This window comes from Moschus berezovskii, chromosome 7, assembly GCF_049115385.1.
Source record: "Moschus berezovskii isolate FMDL1 chromosome 7, NW_MosBer_1.0, whole genome shotgun sequence".
Classification (NCBI taxonomy): domain Eukaryota; kingdom Metazoa; phylum Chordata; class Mammalia; order Artiodactyla; family Moschidae; genus Moschus; species Moschus berezovskii.
Window position 1 is genome coordinate 51603404 of NC_142466.1, and position 26710 is coordinate 51630113.

At 41.7% G+C, this 26710-nt stretch overlaps 1 protein-coding gene across 1 annotated transcript in view; it reads left to right on the forward strand.

Annotated features, from left to right (window-relative positions):
• The window catches only part of PGM5 (phosphoglucomutase 5), a 212325-nt gene that overhangs the window by 144461 nt on the left and 41154 nt on the right, over positions 1-26710 (forward strand). Inside the window, exons 8-9 of the mRNA XM_055428348.2 lie at positions 5644-5779; positions 9242-9425. Of these exons, the coding sequence (XP_055284323.1) occupies positions 5644-5779; positions 9242-9425 (320 nt within the window). The remainder of the gene's footprint in view (positions 1-5643; positions 5780-9241; positions 9426-26710) is intronic.

Here is a 26710-nt window from a genome sequence, read left to right on the forward strand (position 1 = left end):
TCTGTCACTGTTACCGCATTATAGTTCACTTGCCTTGAAGTTATTAAAAGGAAAGGAGAGCTGTTTCCCCAAAACCCCCTCTAAAGTACACTATGAGAGTTCAGTGGAAACGTGTGCATGTAATTGCAAATCATCAGTGTCTCTATCCCCACCTCAAAGAGTTATAAAGAACGTGGTTGATTTTACTTGATTATTGGCCCCTTGTGACTCTTGGCAGTGTTTAACTTGTAGGTGAGGATATCCAAGCCAATTCACAATTTATTATGTGGTTGGCTGCTAACAGTTGAGGTGAGTTTGTATGTTTTTAATATTTTTGATCATGCTAAAATAACTCTGTGTCTCTCTACCCTAAATTATGACATCCTAGAGATATCAGACTCAACAGCATCTCATGGGTCTATCTCCAGGTAATGTAATACAGCTGGAGATTCAGAGTATGCAAAGCCCATGTTTTGGAACAAAAAGGTATTTCTCTCTAGCCAGTAAATGAAAGTGACTTTTTTCAGCTATAAAAGGACAAAGGATTTTGAAGTTATCCCACTGGGCAGGGCTTCCTAGACTTGCTTTTTTGGCACTAGGCCATGGAGCTAGCCCAGCATCTTCTAAATTTCTTCCATTTTTGTAGCAGTGTGTACAGTTCCTTGGATGGGACTAGAGTCACCCCACATTGTGATGATTAAAAGTCCAAAGTCTTCTCAGGCTAGAGGCAATGACAACTAGACATCTAAAAGTGTCACTGGCAGACCATTGATCAGTGTATGGGGGAGCCAAAGACTTGATCATTTCTCCTTTTAAGTATTTTCATTGCCCTCTCAAGGTTGTATATTTTCCTATTTGAGGAAAAACATTTAACACCTCAAATGTAACAAGAAGTATAAATGGTTCATAGCTTTGATGAGAAGTTCTCAAAGATGTCTAGCTTAACTAAGGTATTATTTCAGCCTATTCTCAAAGTTTAAACAGCTCGATGTCATTGGGCCTTCCTTTCTGAGTTATGTTTCATAACTCTGAAACCCAAGTACCCATTCTCATTACTCTATTGAAGGAGGAAATAATCCACCCTATGGTCCTCGTCCCCTTTCTTCTTGTTGTTGTCGTTCAGTCGCTAAGTCGTGTCCCACTCTTTGCAACCCCATGAACTGCAGCACTCCAGGCTTCCTGTCCTTCACTATCTTCTTGAGTTCACTCAAATTTACGCCCATTGAGTCACTGATGCCATTCAACCATCTCATCTTCTGTCACCCCTTTCTCCTTTTTTCCCCATCTTTCCCAGCATCAGGGTCTTTTCCAATGTGTTGGTCCTTCGTATCAGGTGGCCAAAGTATTGGACCTTCAGTTTTAGCATCAGTCCTTCCATGAATATTCAGGGTTGATTTCTGTTATGACTGACTAGTTTAATCTCCTTGATGTCCAAGGGACTCCCGAGCATCTTCTCTAGTGCCATAGTTCGAAAACATCAGTTCTTCAGCACTTAGTCTTCCTTATAATCTAGCTCTCAGCCTTCTTTATGGTTCAGCTCTCACTCATCCATACATGACTATGCGAAAAATCATAGCTTTAACTATATTGACCTTTGTAGGCAAAGTGATGTCTCTGCATTTTAATACACTGTCTAGGTTTGCCATAGCTTTTCCTCCAAGGAGCAAGAATCTTTTTATTTCATGGCTGTAGTCACTGTCCGTGGTGATTCTTGGTGATTCCCAAGAATATGAAATCTGCCACTGTTTCCACTTTTTCCCCATCTATTTGCCATGAAGTGATAAGACTGGATGCCATGACCTTTGTTTCTTGAATGTTGAGTTTTACACCAGCTTTTTCACTCTCCTCTTTCACCTTCATCAAGAGGATCTTTAGTTCCTCTTCACATTCTGCCATTAGAATGGTATCAGCAGCATATCTGAAGTTGTTGTTATTTCTCCTGGTAATCTTGATTCCAGCCTGTGAGTCATCCATACAGCATTTCACATGACATATTCTGCATAGAAGTTAAATAAGCAGGGTGACAATATACAGCCTTGCCATACTCCTTTCCCAGTTTGGAACCAGTCCATTGTTCCATGTCCTGTTCTGACCGTTGCTTCTTGTCCTGCATACAGGTTTCTCAGGAGGCAGATAATGTGCTCTGATATTCCTGTCTCTTTAAGAATTTTCTCCACAGTTTGTTGCGATCCACAAAGTCAAAGGCTTTAGAGTAGTCAGTGAAGCAAAAGTAGATGTTGTGTTTTTTTTTTTGGAATTCCGGTGCTTTTTTTATGATCCACTATATGTTGACAATTTGATCTCTGGTACCTCTGCCTTTTCTAAATTGACATTGTACATATGGACATTCTTGATCCGCATACTACTGAAGCCTAGCTCAAAGGATTTTGAATATAATCTTGCTAGCATGTGAACTGAGTACGTTTGTACAGTAATTTGAACATTCCTTGGCATTGTCTTTCTTTGGGACTGAAGTGAAAACTGACCTTTTCCAGTCCTGTGGCCACTGCTGAGTTTTCCAAATTTGCTGGCGTAATAGGTGTAGCACTTTCACAGCATTATCTTTTGGGATTTGAAATAGCTCACCTGGAATTCCATCACCTCCACTAGATTTATTTGTAGTGATGCTTCCTAAGGCCCACTTGACTTCACACTCCACAATGTCTGGCTCTAGGTGAGTGACCACACCATCGTGGTTATCTAGATCATTAAAAGCTTTTTTGTACAGTTCTTCTGTGTATTCTCGCCATCTCTTCTTAATATCTTCCGCTTCTGTTAGGTCCTTGCTGTTTTTGTCCTTTATTGTGTCTGTCATTGCATAAAATATTCCCTTGGTATCTCTAGTTTTCTTAGAGAGATCTCTTTCTTGTCTTTCCCATGCTATTGTTTCCCTCTGTTTCTCTGCATTGTTCACTTAAAAAGGCTTTCATACCTTTCCTTGCTATTCTCTGGAACTCTGCATTCAGTTGGGAATATCTTTCCTTTTCTCCTTTACCTTTCACTTCTCTTCTTTTCTCAGCTATTTGTAAGATCTCCTCAAACAACCACTTTGCCTTCGTGCATTTCTTTTTCTTGGGGATGGTTTTGGTCACCACCTCCTGTATAGTGTTATGAACCTCGGGTCATAGTTCTTTCTTAAGACATTGCTGTTTGCTAAAGTCAGAGGATAAAAAGTGTGTGAATAACTGAGAACACTCTGTCTCAAAGTGTGTATTGGGTCAGCACCATCTTGGTGCTTTATGTGAATCACCAGTAAGAACAACAGCAATAACCACCACTACCACTTGTGCTAACCCGGTCATTCACCTTAATGCCCAGGCATAATCTAGTCACTTCCTCTAGATAGTAATCCATGGGGTAAGGGCCATTCTTCCCCTGTGCTGCAGATGAGGCCAGCAAGTCACACAAAAGTCAGTGGCTGAGCCAGAATTTAAACTTCAAACAAATTGACTCCAGAGCCTTCCCTCTGAACTTGATTAAATTCATACGACAACCCCTCAAGATGGGCCATGGTGTCCCCATTTTACAAATGAGAAGCTGAGACTTAGGTTAACAACTTTACAGTAACTTCTCACACACCTGAGAAGTAGCACAGTTTGATTTTAAACCCTGATTCCAAAACCCTCCTCATGCCTTTCGCGTTTAACCATTTTTCTTACATTGCAACACATTCCTTTGTATTTAGGACTTTTTTTGCTTCTGGAAGAGCTTACAACTGGCCAATAGACAGATACTTAAATGAGCCTGCAGCACATTCCTCTGGGTTCTTTTTGCACAAGAAGCTACCTGTTTAGCCTGCATGCTTCATTGTGTGAATGCCTCAATACAAGCTACCTCTCTTTGTAAATAGCTGTAGGAATAAGCTTCCCAGTTTCTTCCTGCCTCAGGACTTTGTACTGCTGTCCCTCAGCATGGAAGACTTTGTCCCAAGATCTCTGCAGGGCTGACCCTTCTCAGGTCTCAGATTAGATGTCGTCACCCCTGTGGGGCTAACCCTGACTCCCTATATTTGTTTCCTAAGGCTGCCACAAAAATTTACCCAAAACTGGGTAGCTTAGGACAACAGGAATTTATTTTCTTATCATTCTGGAGGCCAGGAGTCCCAAATCCAGGCTCTGGGAGAACCGTGCTTCCGCTGAAGACTTGCGGGGAACGTCATTTCTTGCTCTTTTAGTTCTAGTGGCTCCGTCCATTCCTTGGTTTGTGGCAGCATAACTCCACTCTCAGTGAAGAAGGGGGTAAAACTTAAAACTTGACAGTAAGAAAACTAAGATCGTGGCATCTGGTCCCATCACTTCATGGGAAATAGATGGGGAAACAGTGAGAGGCTTTATTTTGGGGGGCCCCAAAATCACTGCAGATGGTGACTGCAGCCCTGAAATTAAAAAACGCTTGCTCCTTGGAAGAAAGCTATGACCGACCTAGCCAGCATATTAAAAAGCAGAGACATTACTTTGCCAACAAAGGTCCATCTAGTCAAGGCTATGGTTTTTCCCGTGGTCATGTATGGATGTGAGAGTTGGACTGTGAAGAAAGCTGAGCGCCGAAGAATTGATGCTTTTGAACTGTGGTGCTGGAGAAAACTCTTGAGAGTCCCTTGGGCTGCAAGGAGATCCAACCAGTCCATCCTAAAGGAAATCAGTCCTGAATATTCATGGGAAAGACTGATGCTAAAGCTGAAACTCCAATACTTTAGCCACCTGATGCGAAGAAATGATTCCTTGGAAAACACCCTGATGCTGGGAAAGATTGAAGACAGGAGGAAAAGGGGATGACAGAGGATGGTTGGATGGCATCACCGACTCAATGGATATGAGTTTGAGTAAACTCCAGGAGTTGATGATGGACAGGGAGGCCTGGCATGCTGCAGTCCATGGTGTCGCAAAGAGTTGGACATGACTGAGCAACTGAACTGAACTGAAGTGAACTCCACTTACTACCTCAGTCTTCACATAAACTGCTATTTTGTATTTCTCCCCTGTCTTTTCTTCTAAGAACACTTGTCATTGCATTTAGGACCTACCTGGATAATCCAGGCTGATCTCATCTCAGCATCCTTAATCATATCGGCAGGACTGTTTTCCCAAACAAGCTTACCTTCACAGGTTTGTGGTGGGACAGGGGGAGCGGTGGCGTATTTTTGGCAGGGAGAACATAGGGTGCCATTCAACCTGCTCTAGGAAAGCAGCCTTTGCTGATGTCATGTTCTATGGCAGCATCACCCAGTTTAATTTTTTTCACCGTCCTTGTGCTTGTTTGATTCGTCTTGTTCTTTTGTCTACTTTTCTGTTTCTTGTCCCTGCCTACTTGAACTCCAGCTTTATGAATAAAGAGCTGTCTTATTCACTGTAGCATAAGGATCACCAAATATTTGCTTAATGAACAATACCATTAGTCAAATGTGATGTCAGCTTGGCTCTCTGATCCTTTCAACAATTTCCAGGATTTTCTTTTTTGATATTATTTATGTTATTTGAATTTCACTTGCATATTTTTGGAAATACAAGTATATTATGGGAAATATATTTAATACAATAGATAAATATCAATATATATGCTATAATTTCAATATAACACTCAAGTTCTAACTGTCTTAATAGTTCATTTAGCTTTAACTTTTCCCCCATGAGCAAATCTTCAGAATAATATTTGTTTCTCTCATAGGCTCTGATCACCTCCGGGAGAAAGATGGCCTCTGGGCTGTCTTGGTCTGGCTCTCCATTATTGCTGCCCGGAAGCAGAGTGTGGAGGAAATTGTCCGAGATCACTGGGCCAAATTCGGCCGCCACTACTATTGCAGGTGAGAAGGCCAAGGGTCTCCATATGGACCTTAGGAAATCCCTTTTAGAAAAGTTTTTTTGTTTTTTTTTTTTAATGGGCTATAATCTTATGACGGAAGCATCTTTGAGGAAGATCTGAGGAATACAGAGGCTAGAGCCAGATAACCCCTGAGAGGTGGTTGGGAGTGGTATCAAGGTAATACCAAATTAGAGGATACAACTTTCCCTATCTCTGGTGACCCCTGTCTGTAATCTTTTCATCAGTGCCTGTACAGTGGGCAGCCATCCTAAGATGAAATTTGAACTGCAGAATCTTGAAAGGTTCTCTGGAGGCCATTGAAGTTGTACAGTCAGACCAGGGGTTTTTCTTGTTGGTTTTCCGCCCATATTTATCATGGAAATGGGGGAAGAGACAGAAGCTACCACAGGTCGGGGTGATTTTTGTAATCCTCTCCCTTTGTTTCTTTGTCTTACCTCCCCACTAATGGTCCACATAGTGGCTATTGTTGTTGAAGTAAGCAAGGGGGACAGTCTTCTGGCTGCCAACTAGGTATGTGTACCTAGAGATGCTATTTGAGTATAAATAGTACCAAACCATGGTTTAGGAGAAGCTGTGGTCTTAAAAGATGTTAACTGTGAAGGTGTGGAATTAGGGCAGATAATCTTTGGGTAGTCTCAGCAGCTTTCAGTGTATTAAAAACAGACACTGTGCCTCATTTGCTTTGCTTATGAATAGTTAACTACTTGGATGTTTGGTTGCATTTCAAGAGCTTAAGGGACAGAAAGAAAGCTTTAGACTTCCCTTATAAGGTGATTGTTTCTTCTCTTAAGAGGTCATTTACTTAGATAAACATCAGAGAATAAGGAGGCTTGCAATATTACTCATTAAAATCAGAGAGGCTGCAGTGCTCTGGGAAATGGAGACGGCCTCACATTCATGGTTCCTATCTAGTTAAGAAGGCTATGGATGTGACAGCCTGCAAATCATCTCAAATTATTCATTGTATTATAAAATAAAAACTGTAAAGGCAGATAGGAACTTGTTTTATTCACTAGTATTTCTAACAGCTGCCCCAAATCCTGATTCTTGTGGGCTTTTTTTGGCATACCAGAGGGGCCAGGTGGCACAGAAAATCCTTTTATTGTCTGAAGCTGTGCCATAAAATCCAACCTGATAAAATTTATTTTGATTGTCAACCTCTGGCTTAGTGAAAGCACTTTGAGTCAGGGATGTGTTTCTCATAATTTGTGGAATGATTATCTAGCTTTCTTCCAGAATTTTGAAGACATGGTGTTATGATAAGTGTGTTTATAATACAGTTCATTTTTTTGTGGCCAAGAGCTTATGTGATAATTACTTTTTTTATAACAAATACCATATTAGAGAATATAATGCAGTGGAGATATAAATTCTTGTAGGGCATTCAATTATGATTCAGGTTTCTGTCCAAAGAGATCACAGAGATAAAAAGGGAGGAGGGAGTAGGTAAAATGAAAGCAAACATTTCCTCCAGGTTCCAGGAAAGGTAGGTTGCAATGCCTGTGAAGGAGAACTATTTATAGCCTGATTTCTTAGTGGGCAGGAGACAATCAAATTTGGTTTAACTGATACTGAGCCTGAAGTTGTTTCTGAGAACCTAGATGATTTTCCCTGTGTGAGTGGACCCCAGAAAGAATTCTCCATTTTAAAATTTCTTTCTTTGAATGTGTGTTGGTAGTGGTGATGGTCAGAGGGGCTTGTTTGGGGGAGTGAGGGGAAATTGTGGTAGAACTTGCTCATATATGAAGATGAGTGTTGGGGCAGCTGGTCTGATGATCTCAGCCATGGCTGAACGTGACCTGTCACATTCGTGTATTTTCTCAACTTCTAAGACTCTTTCAGAGCCTCTCTGTCTCCTACTAGACCCTCTTATCCCATCCTTGTGCCCTTTTCTGCTTGGTTGGGTCTTTACCTTCCCAACAAACTACTGATAAAGAGAATCTAGGCTTAGAACACATTCTGAAAAAGAATGTTCTGAGAGAGTTCCCTGTTTTGTTTCTGAGGCTGGGAGGACACACCTTCTGTAGGAGGGAGAGAATAGAAGAAGAAAGGGATGTAGGTGCAGGGGACTCGTTGTTGACATGGTATCAGTCCATGATGGTCAATAACCTGATGTTTACTGAAGTCTCAAAAGATCTTGAGTGGAGAAAAACTGTCAACTATTTCAATCTTCCTTCTTTAGTTCGCTCTGAGAACTCACCTTTCCTGTGTTAAAGAGAGCCCAAATTTGAGATCCCACCACTTGAGCACAGCTGCCCCTCCTAGGGTTACCTTCTTAAGCAGACCTCCTTGGGTATGCCGTTAGGACTTGGTCAAACCCATCTGATACTGGGAAAGACCCTATAGTTTCTTTATGATAGTGACTAAGACTAAAAGTAAGAGCTTTAAGCACCAGTGTCTGGCATTGTGCCAACTACTTGGTATGTATTATCCTATCTAAACCCAGCAACAACAAATGAGATAGGTGTTATTTTTAGTCTTTTTTTCCCCCTCTAATCACCTCTCAGCCCCATTGTTATATGTGATGTTCTTGGCTAGGAGGACCTTTTTTTTTTTTTTTTAATGGAACAATTGTAGTGTTTCTTCCAAGTTTCCAAGAGAATTTTATGGTACATTGAGTTCCCTTCCCCATCTCTCTTCCCTGCCTTGATTCCTCTCTCTCCTCCCCTTCTGCCTTCACCTCCTCCCATATTCATTCCAGTGCTTACAAAAACCACTGCTTATCAGAAGCAACAGAGAGAACAGAACAGAGTAGATCTCTGCCCTCCTGGAGCTTATAGTTCTCATGGGCAAAGACAAGAAATATGTAAATTAATATATAAACAAAGCAAATACAGATTAGGATAACTACCAAAAGAAGATGTAAAGGATGATGAGCGACGGGGAGAGATAGAGGGGAGGTGCGTTAGATGTCTGGTCAGAGAAAGTGTTTCTAGAGGTGACAGTAAATCTGAAAACTAAAGGAAGGGAAATGCATCAGCTGTTGGAATAGCCTGGAGAAGAAACAGGGAGAGGAAACAGCACGAGCAAAGGCCCAGAGGGTGGAGCATCTTTGAGGACTGGAGAGGAGGCCTGTATGGCTGGAGTATAGTGAGCAAGGGCCAGAGTGAGACAGAGCCAAGTCAAGGCGGTGGGCATGTCATATCTCACAGTACTTTATAGACTGTGGTTAGTGTTTTACACCTTAATCTCAAGATGATGGGCACTTATGGAGAAATTCAAACGAAAGGATGGCCATGATTTAATGTTGACAGGATGCTGCTGCTGCTGTGTGGGGAATGAGTGAGGGACCAGGGGAAGAGGTTGACCAGCTGTGGGTGCTTTTCTGTGCTGTTCTTCCATGGAAACAAAACCGGTGATTAGACAGCCTTGAGAGGCCCACCTGGTTGCTGTCTCTCTGATTAGATTTGTCTTTAGCCTGTGTCCTGTCCCCCCTCACCAGGTTTGACTATGAAGGATTAGAGCCCAAGACGACCTATTACATCATGAGGGACCTGGAGACCTTGGTCACAGATAAGTCCTTCATCGGCCAGCAGTTTGCTGTGGGGAGCCATGTGTACAGTGTGGCGAAGACAGACAGCTTTGAATACGTGGACCCTGTGGATGGCACCGTGACCAAGAAACAGGTACTTGCTAGAACATTGCCAGAACAGGTTATCAAATGATGAGGGGCTGGGGGAAATGCAAAATGTCCTACAACTGGAGAGGTCTTCAGGGACAGTCTACTGTGACCCCTTCATTTTATAAATGAGAGCCCTGTAGCCAGCAGAGAGGAAAGCCATTGGTAAAGATTACCTACCTACTTAATGGCAGTGGGTGGATTAGAACACAGGGCCCTGTCTCTCTGTCCAGTCTTCTTTCCACCTGGTAACTGATAGGCCTTAACACTGTGAATAGATTTAGACCCAGCATTTCTTCCTGAAATATTTGCAGCCTGAGTCTATGTAGCAGCCATGATGGGTGACAGATTCAGAAAAGTTTCCAAGAACAACAGAATCCTTTTCCTTGGGACCTGCAGGTGCAGGGATATTTCACCTTTTATTACCTTACGTCTTTGAGGAATGAAGGGAGCTTAGCCAGATGGGTTTGTTGCTCCTGATAGGGGAAGAAAATATTGGAAATTTTGCCCCACAAACCCAAAAAGAAGATCTATGGTTGAGAAGTATCATGAAAGATAAGTGGCAAAATCAACCACAATTTCTTCTGTGATCTCATCTCTGTGAATTGTGTAAGAGACATGGAAAACGATTACAATTATTTTTCTTCTCGATTTTGGCAACGTTGGTCACTCTGGGAGCATATTTTATCATTTATAGACTGAATAAGACATTCTGGGTAATGTTAAGAAAAGTTCTATCCTAAAATTCTCCAGTTCTTACCTCTTTATACATGCCTCATCAACTACAGACAACAAAATAAATCAGATGCTGTAGTTTGAGGGAACTAGATATAATGGTAGATATTGCTGTTTTTACTTTGACTAGTGTTTTATACTTAGTCACTAGGGTCCTCTAACTTGCTAATGTTCCAAAGCCCTGTGCCCTCTTGTTACTCTGGTTGTATTCTCAGCCTAGTCTGCTTTAGTTTTACAGTGATCTTTCATCTCTGTCAAAATGTCAGTATTTCATGCTAGAAGGCCTTTCACAGCTGGACAAATTCATCACAGTCTTACTTAAGAAAGGTGTAGGATAGTGGAAAAACTAGTCGAGAAGAAGTTTGAAGACCCAGAATTGAATCCTGCTCCCGCCACTTACTAGTTGGGAGAGTTGTTAGATTTCTTTGGTCTCTGGTTTCTTTCTCATCTGTAAAACATCTGTGTCACAGTGTTGTTTTAGAAATAGAATGAAATAACATATACAAAAACTCGTAGCCTTTATACAGGGAGTGCACCATGCATCTTTCATGGCTGTGATTTGTTTTGCACAAGAATGCTTTCTTGTAGACTGGATTGAATTTTCTCTAAAATAATACCAGTGAGTCCTGGAGATGTGAAGCCAGGAGCTCAGCACATCTTTGAACCTCCATGCCTCAGATAAAATTCTGTTCCAGTTTTGTACCATATTCTCCCTTCTATTTCATACAGATTCCTCAGAACAAACTTCCCTAATCTAAGACTCATCTTGTTGTTGTTGCTATAGAGCTCAAGAGTCGTAAAATACATGCTTTCTGAAGTATCCCTGAGAAGTATTTTCTTCCCCGATGAGGCAGTCTTGAAAACCATCCCTTGAAGGGATTGTCTAGTCATTGGTAGGTTCTGAACTTGATCTACTTATGCAAAGCTTGAGCTCATTTGTTTTTCTGTTAAATCTACTAACACTCTGCTTTGTTTCTTCTTCAGTGCCCTCAGCATTTGGGTGCTTTTTTTCTTGTTTCTTGACTCCTCCTTAATCTTTCATATCAGGCTAATTCCTCAACTGGATCTCAAATGTGGCCTTTGATTTATTCCATGTCCCTCTCCTTCAACCCTGAATATTGGTTTCCGTTTTCACTCTAGAATTTATTGATTTTTTTCCATATTCTTTCATCTGGGCTTCCCTCATGGCTCAAATGTTAAAGCATCTGCCTGCAATGCAGGAGACCTGGGTTCAATCCCTGGGTCAGGAAGGTCCCCTGGAGAAGGGAATGGCAACCCACTCCAGTACTCTTGCCTGGAAAATTCCATTGATGGAGGAGCCTGGTGGGCTACAGTCCATGGGGTTGCAAAGAGCTGGACACGACTGAGTGACTTCACTTTCACTTTCATCTGAACGCAAAGGTGACCATAAATACTATCAGAACCTGCTCTTGGGAGTTTCTCTAGTAATGAAGGAAGGGTGGTTGTTCATCTTCCCAGATTCTAGGACCCAAGTGATACCTTCATCAACTGGTATCCCAGAGTCACACTGGAGCTTCCTGCAGGTCTGGGTTGGACTCATTGGGGGTTTCGGGAGATCAGTTAACACTCAGGTTCATGCCTATTGTCAGCAAATCATAGATGGTTCTTTCACCACAGATGGTCCTGTTGGCACACAGGGGAAATTCCTCCAGAGGTGGGGCCATTGCTAAGCTTTCACTCCTGAGGCCTATGTTTCAGAATTCCTGGGATGTCAGGATTATCAGCATTCACTTCTGGGGACAATTGAGGCTGGGGAAATTGAGGCATGGTTGCAAAATACACTATCCATTCCTAAAAGACATATTTGAATTTAAATAAACATATTATTTTAAAATAGCTATAAAATAAAATGCTTTGATACATTTATTCAATAGATATTTCTTGTCAGTTCAGACACTCAGTCATGTTTGACTCTTTGTAACCCCATGGACTGCAGCATGTCAGGCCTCCCTGTCCATCATCAACTCCCGGAGTTTACTCAGACTCGTGTCCATTGAGTCAGTGATGCCATCCAACTATCATCTTCTGTCGTCCCCTTCTCCTCCTGCCTTCAATCTTTCCCAGCATCAGGGTCTTTTCAGATGAGTCAGTTCTTTGCCTCAGGTGGCAAAAGTATTGGAGTTTCAGCTTCAGCATCAGTGCTTCCAATGAATATTCAGGACTGATTTCTTTTAGGATGGACTGGTTGGATCTCTTTGCAGTCCAAGGGACTCTCAAGAGTCTTCTCCAACACCACAGTTCAAAAGCATCAATTCTTCGGCGCTCAGCTCTCTTTATAGTCCAACTCTCATAACCATACATGACTGCTGGAAAAACCATATTTCTTGAGATGTTTCTTGAGAACCTACCAAATGCATATAATTGGTTTTTCTCATGATGCAGTTTTTTTACTGAAGTATAGTTGATTTACAATGTTGTATTAATTTCTGCTATACAGGAAATTGATTCATTTATACACACATGTACATTCTTTTTTAAAATATTCTTTTCCATTGTGATTTATGATAGGATACTGAATATAGTTCTCTGTGCTATACAGTAGGACCTTGTTATTATCCATTCTGTATATAATAGCTTACATCTCCTAACCCTAGTGGTGCAGTTTTTTAATATAAATTTACAACAGCTTCACTGAGATAAATAATTCACAGAACATTTAATTCACCCATTTAAAGTGTACCATTCAGTGGGTTTTAGTACATAGACTTGTGCAGTTGATGCCATGTGCTGGCTGGGTGACCTTAGGCAAGTTACTCAACTTCCCTGTGCCTTTCTCTCTTGTCTGTGGAAATAGGAATAGTGATTGTGGCTGCCTCATACAGCCATTGGGAGAATTCAATCAGATAATACATATAAAGTCCTAGTATATAATACACATTAATAAATTATTAACTTAAATAAGTTATATTAAAAGAGCATCCTTGGGAAAGCAAGATTTTGGCATTTAATGAACTATGCATGCGTGCTAAGTTGCTTCAGTAGTGTCCGATTCTTTGTGACCCTATGTAGCTTGCCAGGCTTCTCTGTCTGTGATAAGAAAAGCAGGGGAAAGAATTCAACAACATACAGCTTTGCAGGGTATCATGTGAAGACATGGGAAAGCCCCTCAGTTTCTGCGTTATCTGTGAATTGATTCAAACTCACATTTCTCTGCTTCCCCCAACATCCTCTGTCCTCTGTCACACACACACTTCGCTTCAAAAAGTAAAAGGATTTTTAAGGCAGCTCTGTTTCCTTTTTGTCCTTCATTTGAGGTCAGAGTCAGGGAACAGACCGTGGGAAAATAAAATTGTTTCACATGTATCTCTAGAGATAAAGAAGAAGTGTTTCCCCATCGAAAATGAAATTAAACTCCTGTTCTGGTGATAAGCCACTTCCCCCACCCCCTGCATCCACTCCACTGCTATGAAGAAGTTCAGCAAAGTCTGTCCTGCCTGTGAGATCCTGTGGAGCTCAATCAGGGAGCAAGAAGGAGGGACTTCCCTGGTGATCCTGTGGCTAAGACTCTGCATTCCCAGTGCAGGGGGCATGAGTTCAAGTCCCAGTCAGGGAACTAGATCCCACGTGCTACAACTAAAAGATCCTGGCACAACCAAATTGAAAAAAAAATAAAAAAGGAGCAAGAAGGAAACCCTTCACATGAATTCCCAGGGACTTCACTGGCCTTACTGTGGCCTGTCAGATCTCATGGAATTTATTATGGCTGCCTCCAAGTGTCTGATATTTTTGTGACTGTGGGCGCCAAGAGAAAAGTTGATGTGTGCCTTCCACTAAACAGGACCCAAGAGAGACTCTGATTTAGAAATAGCAATTGAATGAGGTGTGGTTCAACAATAGAAGCTCATCCTTCATGGTCCCAAGAGGATATGTCACTGGTTATTTTCTGGCTGGTAAAATCTAGTAACACGAATCAATGATGATGGATTCTTCAAATGCAAGTGGAAAAAGTAGCCCTACTCTAAGAATAGGGGTATGCTGCTGCTGCTGCTAAGTCACTTCAGTCGTGTCCGACTCTGTGTGACCCCACAGACAGAAGCCCACCAGGCTCCCCCGTCCCTGGGATTCTCCAGGCAAGAACACTGGAGTGGGTTGCCCTTTTCTTCTCCAATGTGTGAAAGTGAAAAGTGAAAGTGAAGTCACTTAGTCGTGTCCGACCCTTAGCGACCCCACGGACTGCAGCCTACCAGGCTCCTCCATCCATGGGATTTTCTAGGCAATAGTACTGGAGTGGCTTGCCATTGCTTTATAGTTGTTGATTAATAGTTGCATAAAGGGTGGCCCAGTCTTTTCTCAAGGATGGATTCATTGTGCAAATATCAAGATTTTCCCTGGTGTTTGGCATAGTCTCTCTTCCCTCAACAGTCACTATGCCGGGGAGCATTATGGATACCCAGCTTTTCTGTTACCATTGTCCTTCCTCATCTCCTCCTGATACCCGCAACTGTGAGACTCTCCTGGCTCTGGGAGAAGGGGTGCCCCAGTTCCAGTTCTGTGAAAGAAAGACAATGTGACAAACGGTACCAGCACTGAGGGAAGGCATATTGCCACCAGAGTGGGCATCAGTCCAGGACTGTGACCTGTAATGTGAAAATTAGCTTTGAAATGAGAACCCTTGCTACTTTAGGACCAAAAATTTAACCACCTGAGTCTCTCTCTCTGACTCATCCAGCTCCCATATTTCTATTTACCAAGATCAAAAATCATTAAATTCTGAGTGCTGAAGTAATTTGCAAGTAGAAGTTCAGCTGATATTAAAAGAAAAAAAAACTGATGTAAATAAATGCATACTAGATACCTGATGTGGAAAACCAAATCCAATTTGATTATGTCAGACTAAATCAAGATTGCTGGGAGAAATATCAATAACCTCAGATATGCAGATGATACTACCCTTATGGCAGAAAGTGAAGAGGAACTAAAAAGCCTCTTGATGAAAGTGAAAGAGGAGAGGGAAAAGGTTGGCTTGAAGCTCAACATTCAGAAAACAAAGATCATGGCATCTGGTCCCATCACTTCACGGAAATAGATGGAAAAACAGTGGAAACAGTGTCAGACTTTATTTTTGGGGGCTCCAAAATCATTGCAGATGCTGATTGCAGCCATGTAATTAAAAGACGCTTACTCCTTGGAAGGAAAGTTATGACCAACCTTGATAGTATATTAAAAAGCAGAGACGTTACTTTGTCAACAAAGGTCCGTCTAGTCAAGGCTGTGGTTTTTCCCGTGGTCATGTATGTTTGTGAGAGTTGGACTGTGAAGAAAGCTGATCGCCGAAGAATTGATGCTTTTGAACTGTGGTGTTGGATAAGACTCTTGAGAGTTCCTTGTACTGCAAGGAGATCCAACCAGTCCATTCTAAAAGAGATCAATCCTGGGTGTTCATTGGAAGGACTGATGCTGAAACTGCAATACTTTGGCCACCTCATGCGACGAGTTGACTCACTGGAAAAGACTCTGATGCTAGGAAAGGTTGGGGGCGGGAGGAGAAGGGGACGACAGAGAATGAGATGGCTGGATGGCATCACTGACTCTGTGGACATGAGTTTGAGTGAACTCCAGGAGTTGGTGATGGACAGGGAGTCCTGGCGTGCTGTGATTCATGGGGTCGCGGAGAGTCGGACACGACTAAGCGACTGAACTGAACTGAACTCTGAACTTATTAATACCTCTTCACGTTATACAAGCTGTGTGGAAACATTTTGATGTCTTCCTCAACCTGGAAAAAAGCCATTTGAAATTAGTTCAGAGAAAAAAAGTACACTTTGAAGACTGATTCTGAAGTTACTTTGCTTTTAATGTTATTATTTTAATATGCAGGGAGGTGTCTGTACTTTTTAATTTCAGTGTTTATAAATAATAAAGATAGCAAATTGGCAATCTTAAAATCACATTTTAGTCTGACACATGGTGCTTTAATATATACCATGGTATTGCCAACTCCTGGTCAACAGAGAGGTTTACTGAGGCCTCGTTTCTGGCAGCCTCACATGAAGGCAACTGAACAGTGTCAGCTGAAAATTCTAGGGCTCTGGAGGGGCTCTCTATTCAGAGTTAACTGCTCAGCCTTTAACTTCAAGCTTGAAATTTTATTATGTTCCAATCAATGAAACAACTAAGAGATTCTCATATTAACAGCTTTTGTCCTCTAACATGCCATTTGCTGGAGTGTGGTTTGCACATCTAGAAGTAGAATTGAAGATATCACTTCAGTCAGACTTATCATCCCACATATCAGTTCAGTTCAGTTCAGTTGCTCAGTCGTGTCCGACTCTTTGCGACCCCATGAATCACAGCACGCCAGGACTCCCTGTCCATCACCAACTCCCGGAGTTCACTCAAACTCATGTCCATCGAGTCTGTGATGCCATCCAGCCATCTCATTCTCTGTCGTCCCCTTCTCCTCCCGCCCCAATCCTTCCCAGCATCAGAGTCTTTTCCAGTGAGTCAACTCGTCGCATGAGGTGGCCAAAGTATTGCAGTTTCAGCTTTAGCATCAGTCCTTCCAATGAACACCCAGGATTGATCTCCTTTGGAATGGACTGGTTGGATCTCCTTGCAGTCCAAGGGACTCTCAAGAGTCTTCTCCAGCACCACAGTTCAAAAGCATCAATTCTTCGGCGATCAGCTTTCTTCACAGTCCAACTCTCACATCCAGACATGACCACGGGAAAAACCATAGCCTTGACTAGACGGGCCTTTGTTGGCAAAGTAATGTCTCTGCTTTTTAATATGCTATCTAGATTGGTCATAACTTTCCTTCCAAGGAGTAAGTGTCTTTTAATTTCCTGGCTGCAATCAGCATCTGCAGTGATTTTTGGAACCCCCAAAAATAAAGTCTGACACTGTTTCCACTGTTTCCCCATCTATTTCCCATGAAGTGATGGGACCAGTTGCCATGATCTTCGTTTTCTGAATGTTGAGCTTCAAGCCAATAGATTTAGTTAAATCTGAATGTTAGAATCCATTAATGGTCCTCCTGTGTCAAGTGACACACATGTTTAGGGAGTAAAGTGTTGTCATTACATCTATACTGTGATCAAATCTGGGTTAACAAACCCTTTTTCTGGACTTCCCTGGTGGTCCAGGGGTTAAGACTCTGCATTTCTAATGCAGGGGTTGCAGGCTTGATCCATCGTCATGGAACTAAGATCCCACATGCTACATAGCACAGCCAAAAATTAAATTAAATTAAAAAAAATCCTTATGCTGTTGCAAGTTGTGGTTGTGTAAAAAAATTCCTCTTAATAAGTATATGTTCCTTTCCTACCTTAATACAACATGGTGACTGTAGTAAAAGTTTGAGCCATTCATGTCCGACTCCATTGAATGACTAGTTTTCAAATACCTACTGCATGCCAATCAGCTTGCTGGGCATTGAGGAATAACAGCACATAGGACTTGCTAGCAGTAAAGACAGACTGCCATTAAACTTGTAATGACTACAGGGTTTATTGAAGAGCATTACAGAGAAATTCCAAATATGCATTATTTGGAAGTGCATAGCAGACGGAGGGCTTGCCTGGTGGCTCAGACACGAAAGAATCCACCTGAAGTGTGGGAGACCTGGGTTTGATCCCAGGGTTGGGAAGATCACCTGGAGGAGGGCACTCAAGAATCCCTATAACAGAGGAGCCTGGCAGGCTAGACATGGAGTCACAAAGAGTCAGACACGACTGAGCAACTAAGCACAGCACAACAGAAAGAACGAACCTAGACTGGGGCTCTGGAAAGCTCTCCATGGGAAGGTGATATTTAAGCTGTGCCCTGAAGAGTGGATGGGGGCTGGCTCAGGTGAAACTGTCTTATCAGACTACTGTACATGTTTTTCTTCCATCAACTCTACTTACACTGTTATTTAGCTTTCCAAAGAGCTGGATTTCCTATGTGCTATCACATTCCCAATAGGATGTTACAATGGCTGTGATTATGATTCCAACTCCAGTCCTCATTCTACAGCACTGTAGTTGTGGGAAATAAAGATAATTGGGCCTCTTGGTAGATACTTTGTAGATTATGGATTAAAAATTGTTTTTCCTAATGGGTACTTTTCCTGTGATTTTGCTTGTTTGCCTTCCGATCACCAAACATGTATTCAGTGATTTGTAATGACCTGTTGGCTGATTCGAAAAGAGAGAGAGAGAGACTATTTTTGGTTAGTGGAAAGTTCTGACTCCCCTCCTTCTGATTCATTTGGGTTTTGTTGTAATGAATTACCTTTTCCTGACATAATTGGTTGCTTTAGGACTATCTTCTAAAATGTTGGTAGTATTGCTAGAAATCTTCTAAGATGTGTGATAAGAGTCTAAGCATTCTGGAATGGCATCCCAGTAAATTCCTACTGAAGTACTAATGTGTGTATAGTCAGGAGGGCAGCCGTCCCCAGGAAAATTAACTATTAAAGGAAAAAGCTGCAACCTATCATAGGAACTGAGGGAGGAAACTACTCCTGTTGTCTGGGTAAAGTATGTCTGAATCCAGAATATCCCAGAACCAGGCCTGGTGTTGAGTGAACAGATATCAGCAGCCATCTTGGCTAAAGACACAGGGAAATGATATGTGTATGACCTAGGTCCATTGTTCCAAACTTGATAGTTGAAATCTGGATGAGGACTAGCTTGTAAGTCTTCAGTCTCCAAGTAGGCTTCTCATCACTAACGTGATTTTTGCTGGATAGGTGTTTTAAAAGTGTACTTAAGCCATTTGACCATGATTTTTTCTAGATAAGCATTTGCAATTGTTCTTTTCCAAGAGTGCTGGTTGTTTATTTAAACGTCTAGATGAGATTTGCTCCCAAGGGTAGGGCAGCTGGGTACAGCTATGTAGTCAGTGCACCGCACAAAGGCAGAGGTCTAATTTGAGAGGAGAAGCTAAAGTCCAGACCAGCCAAGAGGAAGGATGCTTCTGTGTAATTTGTCCACCCAGAGGGGGCGCTGCCTATAATTTATATAATGGCATGGATTGGACCAGCAGCTGCCCAGCTCAGCCACTATTGAACTCATGCTCGCAGCTAACTCTATGACTTAAAGAAAGAAAAATGGGGTAATTCTAGGTAATTTTTCTCATGGCAAGAAATGTCTGTCTAATCCAAATTTTCTGCTTTCTGAGCTGCATGCTTTCTTCTGCAAAATATGATTCAGATGTTACACAGTGATATTTTCACCTTGAAGCTGTCCAGATAAATCACTGGGATTTCCTGTGAGAAGTAACATGTGAGTCAATCTCGCAGAGTCTCTCTCTTCCAAGCCTGTCCTGTCTCCAGGTTCACGTGCCTGGGGTGGCCAACAGGCGGTATAGGCGACACTGTACCAGATTTCAGGGCCATACACTGTGTTCCCTTGGAATTCATCCTAAGTCAGTATTTGACTAGGGCAGATGCTGCCAAAGAACTGTTGGTAATGTACAGTTCCTCCTTCCCCGCCTGGCTGCAACATGTCATAGAGTCTCCAAACTCACATCTGGCAGCTCTGCTTGTACTTAGCAACTTGCAGATTTCCCTGCATTGATTTACACAGGGCTTAAAAAAAAATTCATGTATCAAACATTTATCAGATACCTATTCTACGTAAAGCTCTGTGCCAGTTTGCGGGATCCATACAAAGTCACAGGAGATATTGTTCAAATATTTCACATGAAAGCAATGTATGGCTATCAGTGGTTTCATATGGTTCAACTAAGATTACAAGCCTGGAACCAGAAGAAAAAAGATAGGCTGAAATCCTGGCTCCGCCATTTACTGGTTGTGTGACCTTGAGCAAGTTTTCGAACTTCCCTTTTTTTTAGTAAAAGGAGGAAGTGGCCTGGATTACCCTAAGGTCTTCCTTTCAGGATCTTAAAATTCTAAAATTGGCCAACCAGGAAAGAGTATTTGTTTTTTTTTGCCAAAAAGCCATTCAGCGGGAAGCATGAAGAAGATAAATGGTAACATATCTGTGTGTTTAGTAGTGATTTCAGAGGACATGGCAAAGTTTTAAAAATAAAATTAATTTTAACTGCCCAATTAAAAAATACGTATGTAGCATTGCTAGGAGACTCAGGTTTGATCCCTGGGTTGGGAAGATCCCCTGGAGAAGGCAATAGCAACCCACTTCAGTATTCTTGTCTGGAGAATTCCATGGACAGAGGAGCCTGGAGGGCTGCAGTCCATGGGCTCGCAAAAGAGTCAGACATGACTGAGTGACTAACACACATATACACACATGTAGCATTACACCACAAACCATTGCCATTTAGGCATTATACAGCAATCTTTTGCAAAATCTGGAAAGGTGGACAAATTAGAGCACAGCACCATTTTCACTAAGAGCTTTAACATAAGAAAAAGAATTCTCTTTACATAGTGATTTGTAATTTTTAAAGCACTTCTCACATACATTTTCTGATATGATACAACAGCCCAGTAAGCCAAGCTGTATTATTTTCATCCACTTTTTAGGAAACTAAAGGTTGGAGAGCGTAAGTGACTTACTCAAGACCACTGGCTGATAAAGCTAGCCAGAATTCTAGTCCCGTTCTCGCCTTGTTGTTGTTATTACTGTATCACTTCCACACTGACTCTCCACCAACAGCAAACCAAAAAGGGGCAGATCTGAGGAGGAAAAGAAATACTGTAGAGATAACTGGAAGCAGATTGAAGGATTTCTGGGTGGAACGGCTCTTTAACAATTCTTTTTCACTGGGACAAAGATAAGGTGGGAAAACCTACCCTGGTCACTGAGGCATACAGCTATGGTCACTCCAAAGGGGAAAAAACCCTAGGCTGGAAGTGCAATGCCCCATCCCATTAATTAACAATATCTTCTAATGGAGGAGGGCATCTTTCCCCCTTCTTTGAGTGTGGCTGTTGTGTCATCATGGAAATTTCAGCTGCTACAGCTGCTTGGGTTACAGTGGTATCATGAATTCCTTCAGTACTGCTTCAGGAATTCCTTAGGTGATCGTGCTAAAAACAGTTAGTGTCAGATGCTCAAGAGGAGATGCTTCCGGTGGTTCTGCTGCCGACCAGGTACTAGGAGGAGGCTTTCAGGACTCAGAAGCAACATGATGTTTCATTAGGCCCCTGTGTTATGGCCTCCTAAGACCCCAGTTAGCTGGTAGTGTATGTCAGAAACCTCAGTTCATAAAGGCATCTTCCTTAAGACTGACATATAGGATAGTCAGTCACTTGATACATGAAGTAGGTGACCCAGAGGAATAAAGACTACTTACTAGCCTGATGAACTCTGGACGGAGGTTCGTGACATTGTAAAGGAGACAGGGACCAAGACCATCCCCATGGAAAAGAAATGCAAAAAAGCAAAATGGCTGTTTGAGGAGGCCTTACAAATAGCTGTGAAAAGAAGAGAAGTGAAAAGCAAAGGAGAAAAGGAAAGATATAAGTATCTGAATGCAGAGTTCCAAAGAAGAGCAAGGAGAGATTAAAAAAGCCTTCCTCAGCGATCAATGCAAAGAAATAGAGGAAAACAACAGAATAGGAAAGACAAGAGATCTCAAGAAAATTAGAGAATCCAAGGGAACATTTCATGCAAAGATGGGCTCGATAAAGGACAGAAATGGTATGGACCTAACAGAAGCAGAAAATATTAAGAAGAGGTGGCAAGAATACACAGAAGAACTGTACAAAAAAGATCTTCATGACCAAAATAGTCACGATAACGTGATCACTGACCTAGAGCCAGACATCTTGGAATGTGAAGTCAAGTGGGCCTTAGAAAGCATCACTACGAACAAAGCTAGTGGAGGTGATGGAATTCCAGTTGAGCTATTTCAAATCTTGAAAGATGATGCTGTGAAAGTGCTGCACTCAATTTGCCAGCAAATTTGGAAAACTCAGCAGTGTTTTGAAGAAAAGGTCAGTCTTCATTCCAGTCCCAAAGAAAGGCAATGCCAAAGAATGCTCAAACTACCGCACAATTGCACTCATCTCACACGCTAGTAAAGTCATGCTCAAAATTCTTCAAGCCAGGCTTCAGCAATATGTGAACCGTGAACTCCCAGATGTTCAAGCAGGTTTTAGAAAAGGCAGAGGCACCAGAGATCAAATTGCCAACATCCGCTGGATCATGGAGTAAGCAAGAGAGTTCCAGAAGAGCATTTATTTCTGCTTCATTGACTACGCCAAAGCCTTTGACTGTGTGGATCACAATAAACTGTGGAAAATACTGAAAGAGATGGGAATCCCAGACCACCTGACCTGCCTCTTGAGAAACCTGTATGCAGGTCAGGAAGCAATAGTCAGAACTGTACATGGAACAACAGACTGGTTCCAAATAGGAAAAGGAGTGCGTCAAGGCTGTATATTGTCACCCTGCTTATTTAACTTATATGCAGAGTACATCATGAGGAACGCTGGGCTGGAAGAAGCACAAGCTGGAATCAAGATTGCTAGGAGAAATATCAATAGTCTCAGATATGCAGATGACACTACCCTTATGGCAGAAAGTGAAGAGGAACTCAAAAGCCTCTTGAAGAAAGTGAAAGAGGAGAGTGAAAAGGTTGGCTTGAAGCTCAACAATCAGAAAACAAAGATCATGGCATCTGGTCCCATCACTTCATGGGAAATAGATGGAAAAACAGTGGAAACAGTGTCAGAATTTATTTTTGGGGGCTCCAAAATCACTGCGGATGCTGACTGCAGCCATGAAATTAAAAGATGCTTGCTCCTTGGAAGGAAAGTTATGACCAACCTTGATAATATATTAAAAAGCAGAGACATTACTTTGCCAACAAAGGTCTGTCTAGTCAAGGCTATGGTTTTTCCCGTGGTCATGTCTGGATGTGAGAGTTGGACTGTGAAGAAAGCTGATTGCCAAAGAATTGATGCTTTTGAACTGTGGTGTTGGAGAAGACTCTTGAGAGTCCCTTGTACTGCGGGGAAATCCAACCAGTCCATTCTAAGGGAGATGGATCCTGAGTGTTCATTGGAGGGACTGATGCTGAAGCTGAAACTGCAATACTTTGGCCACCTCATGCGACGAGTTGACTCACTGGAAAAGACTCTGATGCTGGGAAAGCTTGAGGGCGGGAGGAGAAGGGGACGACAGAGAATGAGATGGCTGGATGGCATCGCTGACTCTGTGGACATGAGTTTGAGTGAGCTCCGGGAGTTGGTGATGGACAGGGAGGCCTGTCGTGCTGTGATTCATGGGGTCGCGGAGAGTCAGACACGACTAAGCGACTGAACTGACTGAACTAGTCTGGTGTCCACATATGGCTACACATTAGAATCGCCTGGAGGGCATTTACAGTACTGATGCCCAAGTCACAACCCATACAAACTCAATCACCATGTCTGTGTGAAAGACAGGTACCACTATTTTTAAAGACCCCTGGCTGATTTCAGTATGTATTAAGTTTTACAGTTAATGGGCTAGCTAATAATTTTTACAAGATCACACAGCCGGGGGAAAGAACTTACCAGGGTTCAACTCCATTGTTTTTAACTGAAACTGACCTTTGCCCTAAAAATGAAGAATAAGCAGACACAGTGTCCTTCACAATTAACCTTCAGAGTGAATACATTAGCCCCGGTTCACCAGTGGAGAATATGAGTGTGTTTCCACTTGGCCTTGTAAAATGTGGAAGGAGGCCTTCTGGCAGCATTCATACCAGTTGTGGGACATGTAACGACAATCACTCAACAAGTGTCAATGGAGGGCCTACTGTGTACTGGGCTTGTCCTAGGCTGTATCAATAAATGGTGAGCAAGGAACATAAGGATTTGCCCTCCCAGAGCTTATCAGCTAAAAAAGGACCAAGATATAATTCAGTGATTCCAACACTTTAGGGTTAAGACTTTAAAGGGAACTTATTTTATTCATTTGCTCTAGGCCTTGTTTCTTCCAGAGGATTGTGGCAGCAAACACATACATAATGAAATTGTTAGAATATAAATAAGAAACAGAAATCAAGAATAGGGAAAATATAAATAAGAGTAGAGAGTCAAGAACAGAGGAAGAAAAATTCATAATTATGCAAATCATAAGCATCCACTTGGGCTTAACCACAAATTTGGCATAAAGTATCCTGGCAGCCATATTGAAAAGGGAACCATGGTTAGTTATAAAGTTCTTGTTGTCAGAAAGACATAAAAACACCCTAGTTCCTCAGGGGAGGAGAGGCTTTCCTAACACTTGGCTTTTGAGGAGATGTCTCTTGTGGAGCTTCATACAGTCTCCTATAGTGACTGCAAAAAGTAGATTTTTTAACTGTGCCGTGCAGACCCTGCAATAAAAGTGAGGATATAAAGCTAAAATGTAATTTAATAAATCCGTTTCTGTCATGAGTAGGTGATCAAAGGTAAGTTGATTGAGGCCAAATATATGTCCAGATGAACAGTGACTAGAAGTTGGGGTACCTGGAGGACACCCTTATAACAGTACTCATAATTTCTTTCTACTGGGATTTCCATAGACGTATGGTTATATTCTCAATTTTCTTGGGTAGAGTTGAAAGGGTAGAGTTATTCCATGTTGTGGATAATGGAATGGTTATATGAGGGGTCAGCAAACGTTTTCTGTACAGAGCCAGATAGTAAATATTTTAGCTCTCATGAGCCAGATAGTCTGTCTTAACAGTTTAGCTTTGCAGTTGTAACACAAATCAGTCATAGACAACACAGAAATGAACAGGCATGGCTGTGTTTCAGTAAAACTTGATTTATAAGAACAAGTGGCAGGTCAAATTTGGCTGACAAACTATATCACTAAGCCTGAGTTTAACCTAAAAAATAAATAAATAAAAAGCAAAGTATATTACTGGTATTTTTTTGTTGGAATTATGAAACATTTTGAAACTTGGCAAGTCTTGGTCAGTGGTGATTTTGGCCTCATTATTTAGTTGATAGCAGGTGATGATACATGCTAGAGAGAACAATAGCTCACTCTGAGGCTGCAAATTCATAAAGTTCACTGGAGCAATGTGCAGACCCCAAAACAATCCAGTACAACTATTCATACATCCAAGTGATGTTCAACAGTCATGGAACTATCAGGTTGTTGCAGCACAGAGCTGGACTCGTTCTACATATTTTTTTGGTTCCACGTGGAGAAAGAGAATTGTTATGTTCCTCACTGGGAAGTCTAACAAAGCAGTGTGGATTCTCTATTAAGATCTCTTTAGGAAAGAGAGATGACATTGTCATTGAATTATTTCCAGCAGCTTGATGTGTGCTATTCATTCATTTAACATCTTTTCAAGTGCAAAATCTATTTCAAGCTACCCAATGTAGATTCTAACCGAACTTCCATGAGTATAACCAAATATATGGCTATACGCAGGGGAAAAAAAACAAACAACAGAAAAAACATCATTTCACTGTAAAAAAGGATTTAGCTATGAGCAGATAATAAAAAAGGACTTAGCTATTAGCAGATAATAAACCATGTTGATGGTTTATCATGGCCTGAATTCTTAAATACCCTCTGATGCTGGGAAAGATGGAGACAAAAGGAGATGGGGGCAGCAGAGTATGAGATGATCTGTTAGCATTGCCAACTCAGTGGACATGAATTTGAGCAAACTCCACAAGAGAGCGAAGGACAGGGAAGCCTGGCATGCTATAGTCCAGAGGGTCACAAAGAGTCGAACAAGACAGCAGCTGAACAACAACAATGGCCATCAACTAACATGGGAGGTTAATTGTGTAATGGAGCTACCTTAAAGGGTTAAGTTCAAGAGGTCATCAGAAGAGCTGGCTTCAACTGATTTAGCATCTGCAACAAAAGATGCTTTAGGGCTTCAACCTTGAAGTTTTTAAAAACATGGCTGTGAATTCAGTGGTGGAACCAACCTTTGGGGTTTCATTATCAGTCTGTACAGAATTTGGTATATCATACTTTCTGGATAGCAAAGAGTAAGTCTGTACAGAATTTGATATATCATACTTTCTGGAAAGCAGAGAAATTGGTTTGTTTGCACCATTCAGAATTTCCTAACTATTCACTTATCCAGCAACAAAAGGTGGTTAAGAAAATAGTTTTGCTCATTATAATAGAATATTTTAGGCTCATGGAGAGCCCATACTGTGTTTATCTTCATATACCCAGGGCTTAGCCCTGTACCAGATCTACAAGGGTCACTGTAAATGCATGCCCATGAAGGGCTCCGGGGCAAAACTATCCTGTTTGCAAAACTTGTGCCACAGAGCAATGGAAGGCACATGCCAAGAAGGGACATGGCTCCTTGTTATTACACAAATTGTGGCAGACATTGAACCACTCAAAAAGAGATTAACCTTTTAATCTTGCAATTGGAACAAAATATGCTTACAAAACTTAAAAAGCAGAAAACTGCTCAGATGAAATCACAGTGTTTCCCAGCGATATCACCAGATGAGGGTAGGGGTAAGAGATTAGCAATCAGGTTCATGTGGCATGTATGAATATTTTTAATAATGGCTTATTCTTGACAAGCAGGATTTGAGGCCAGAGAAGTTTCCAAGTAAATTTCTTAGGGAAAATGTCTGCTATCAATTTGCCTGAGACTTCTGCTTTTTCAGAATCAACAAGCAACCAGACATATTATTTTGTTCCTGCCTCT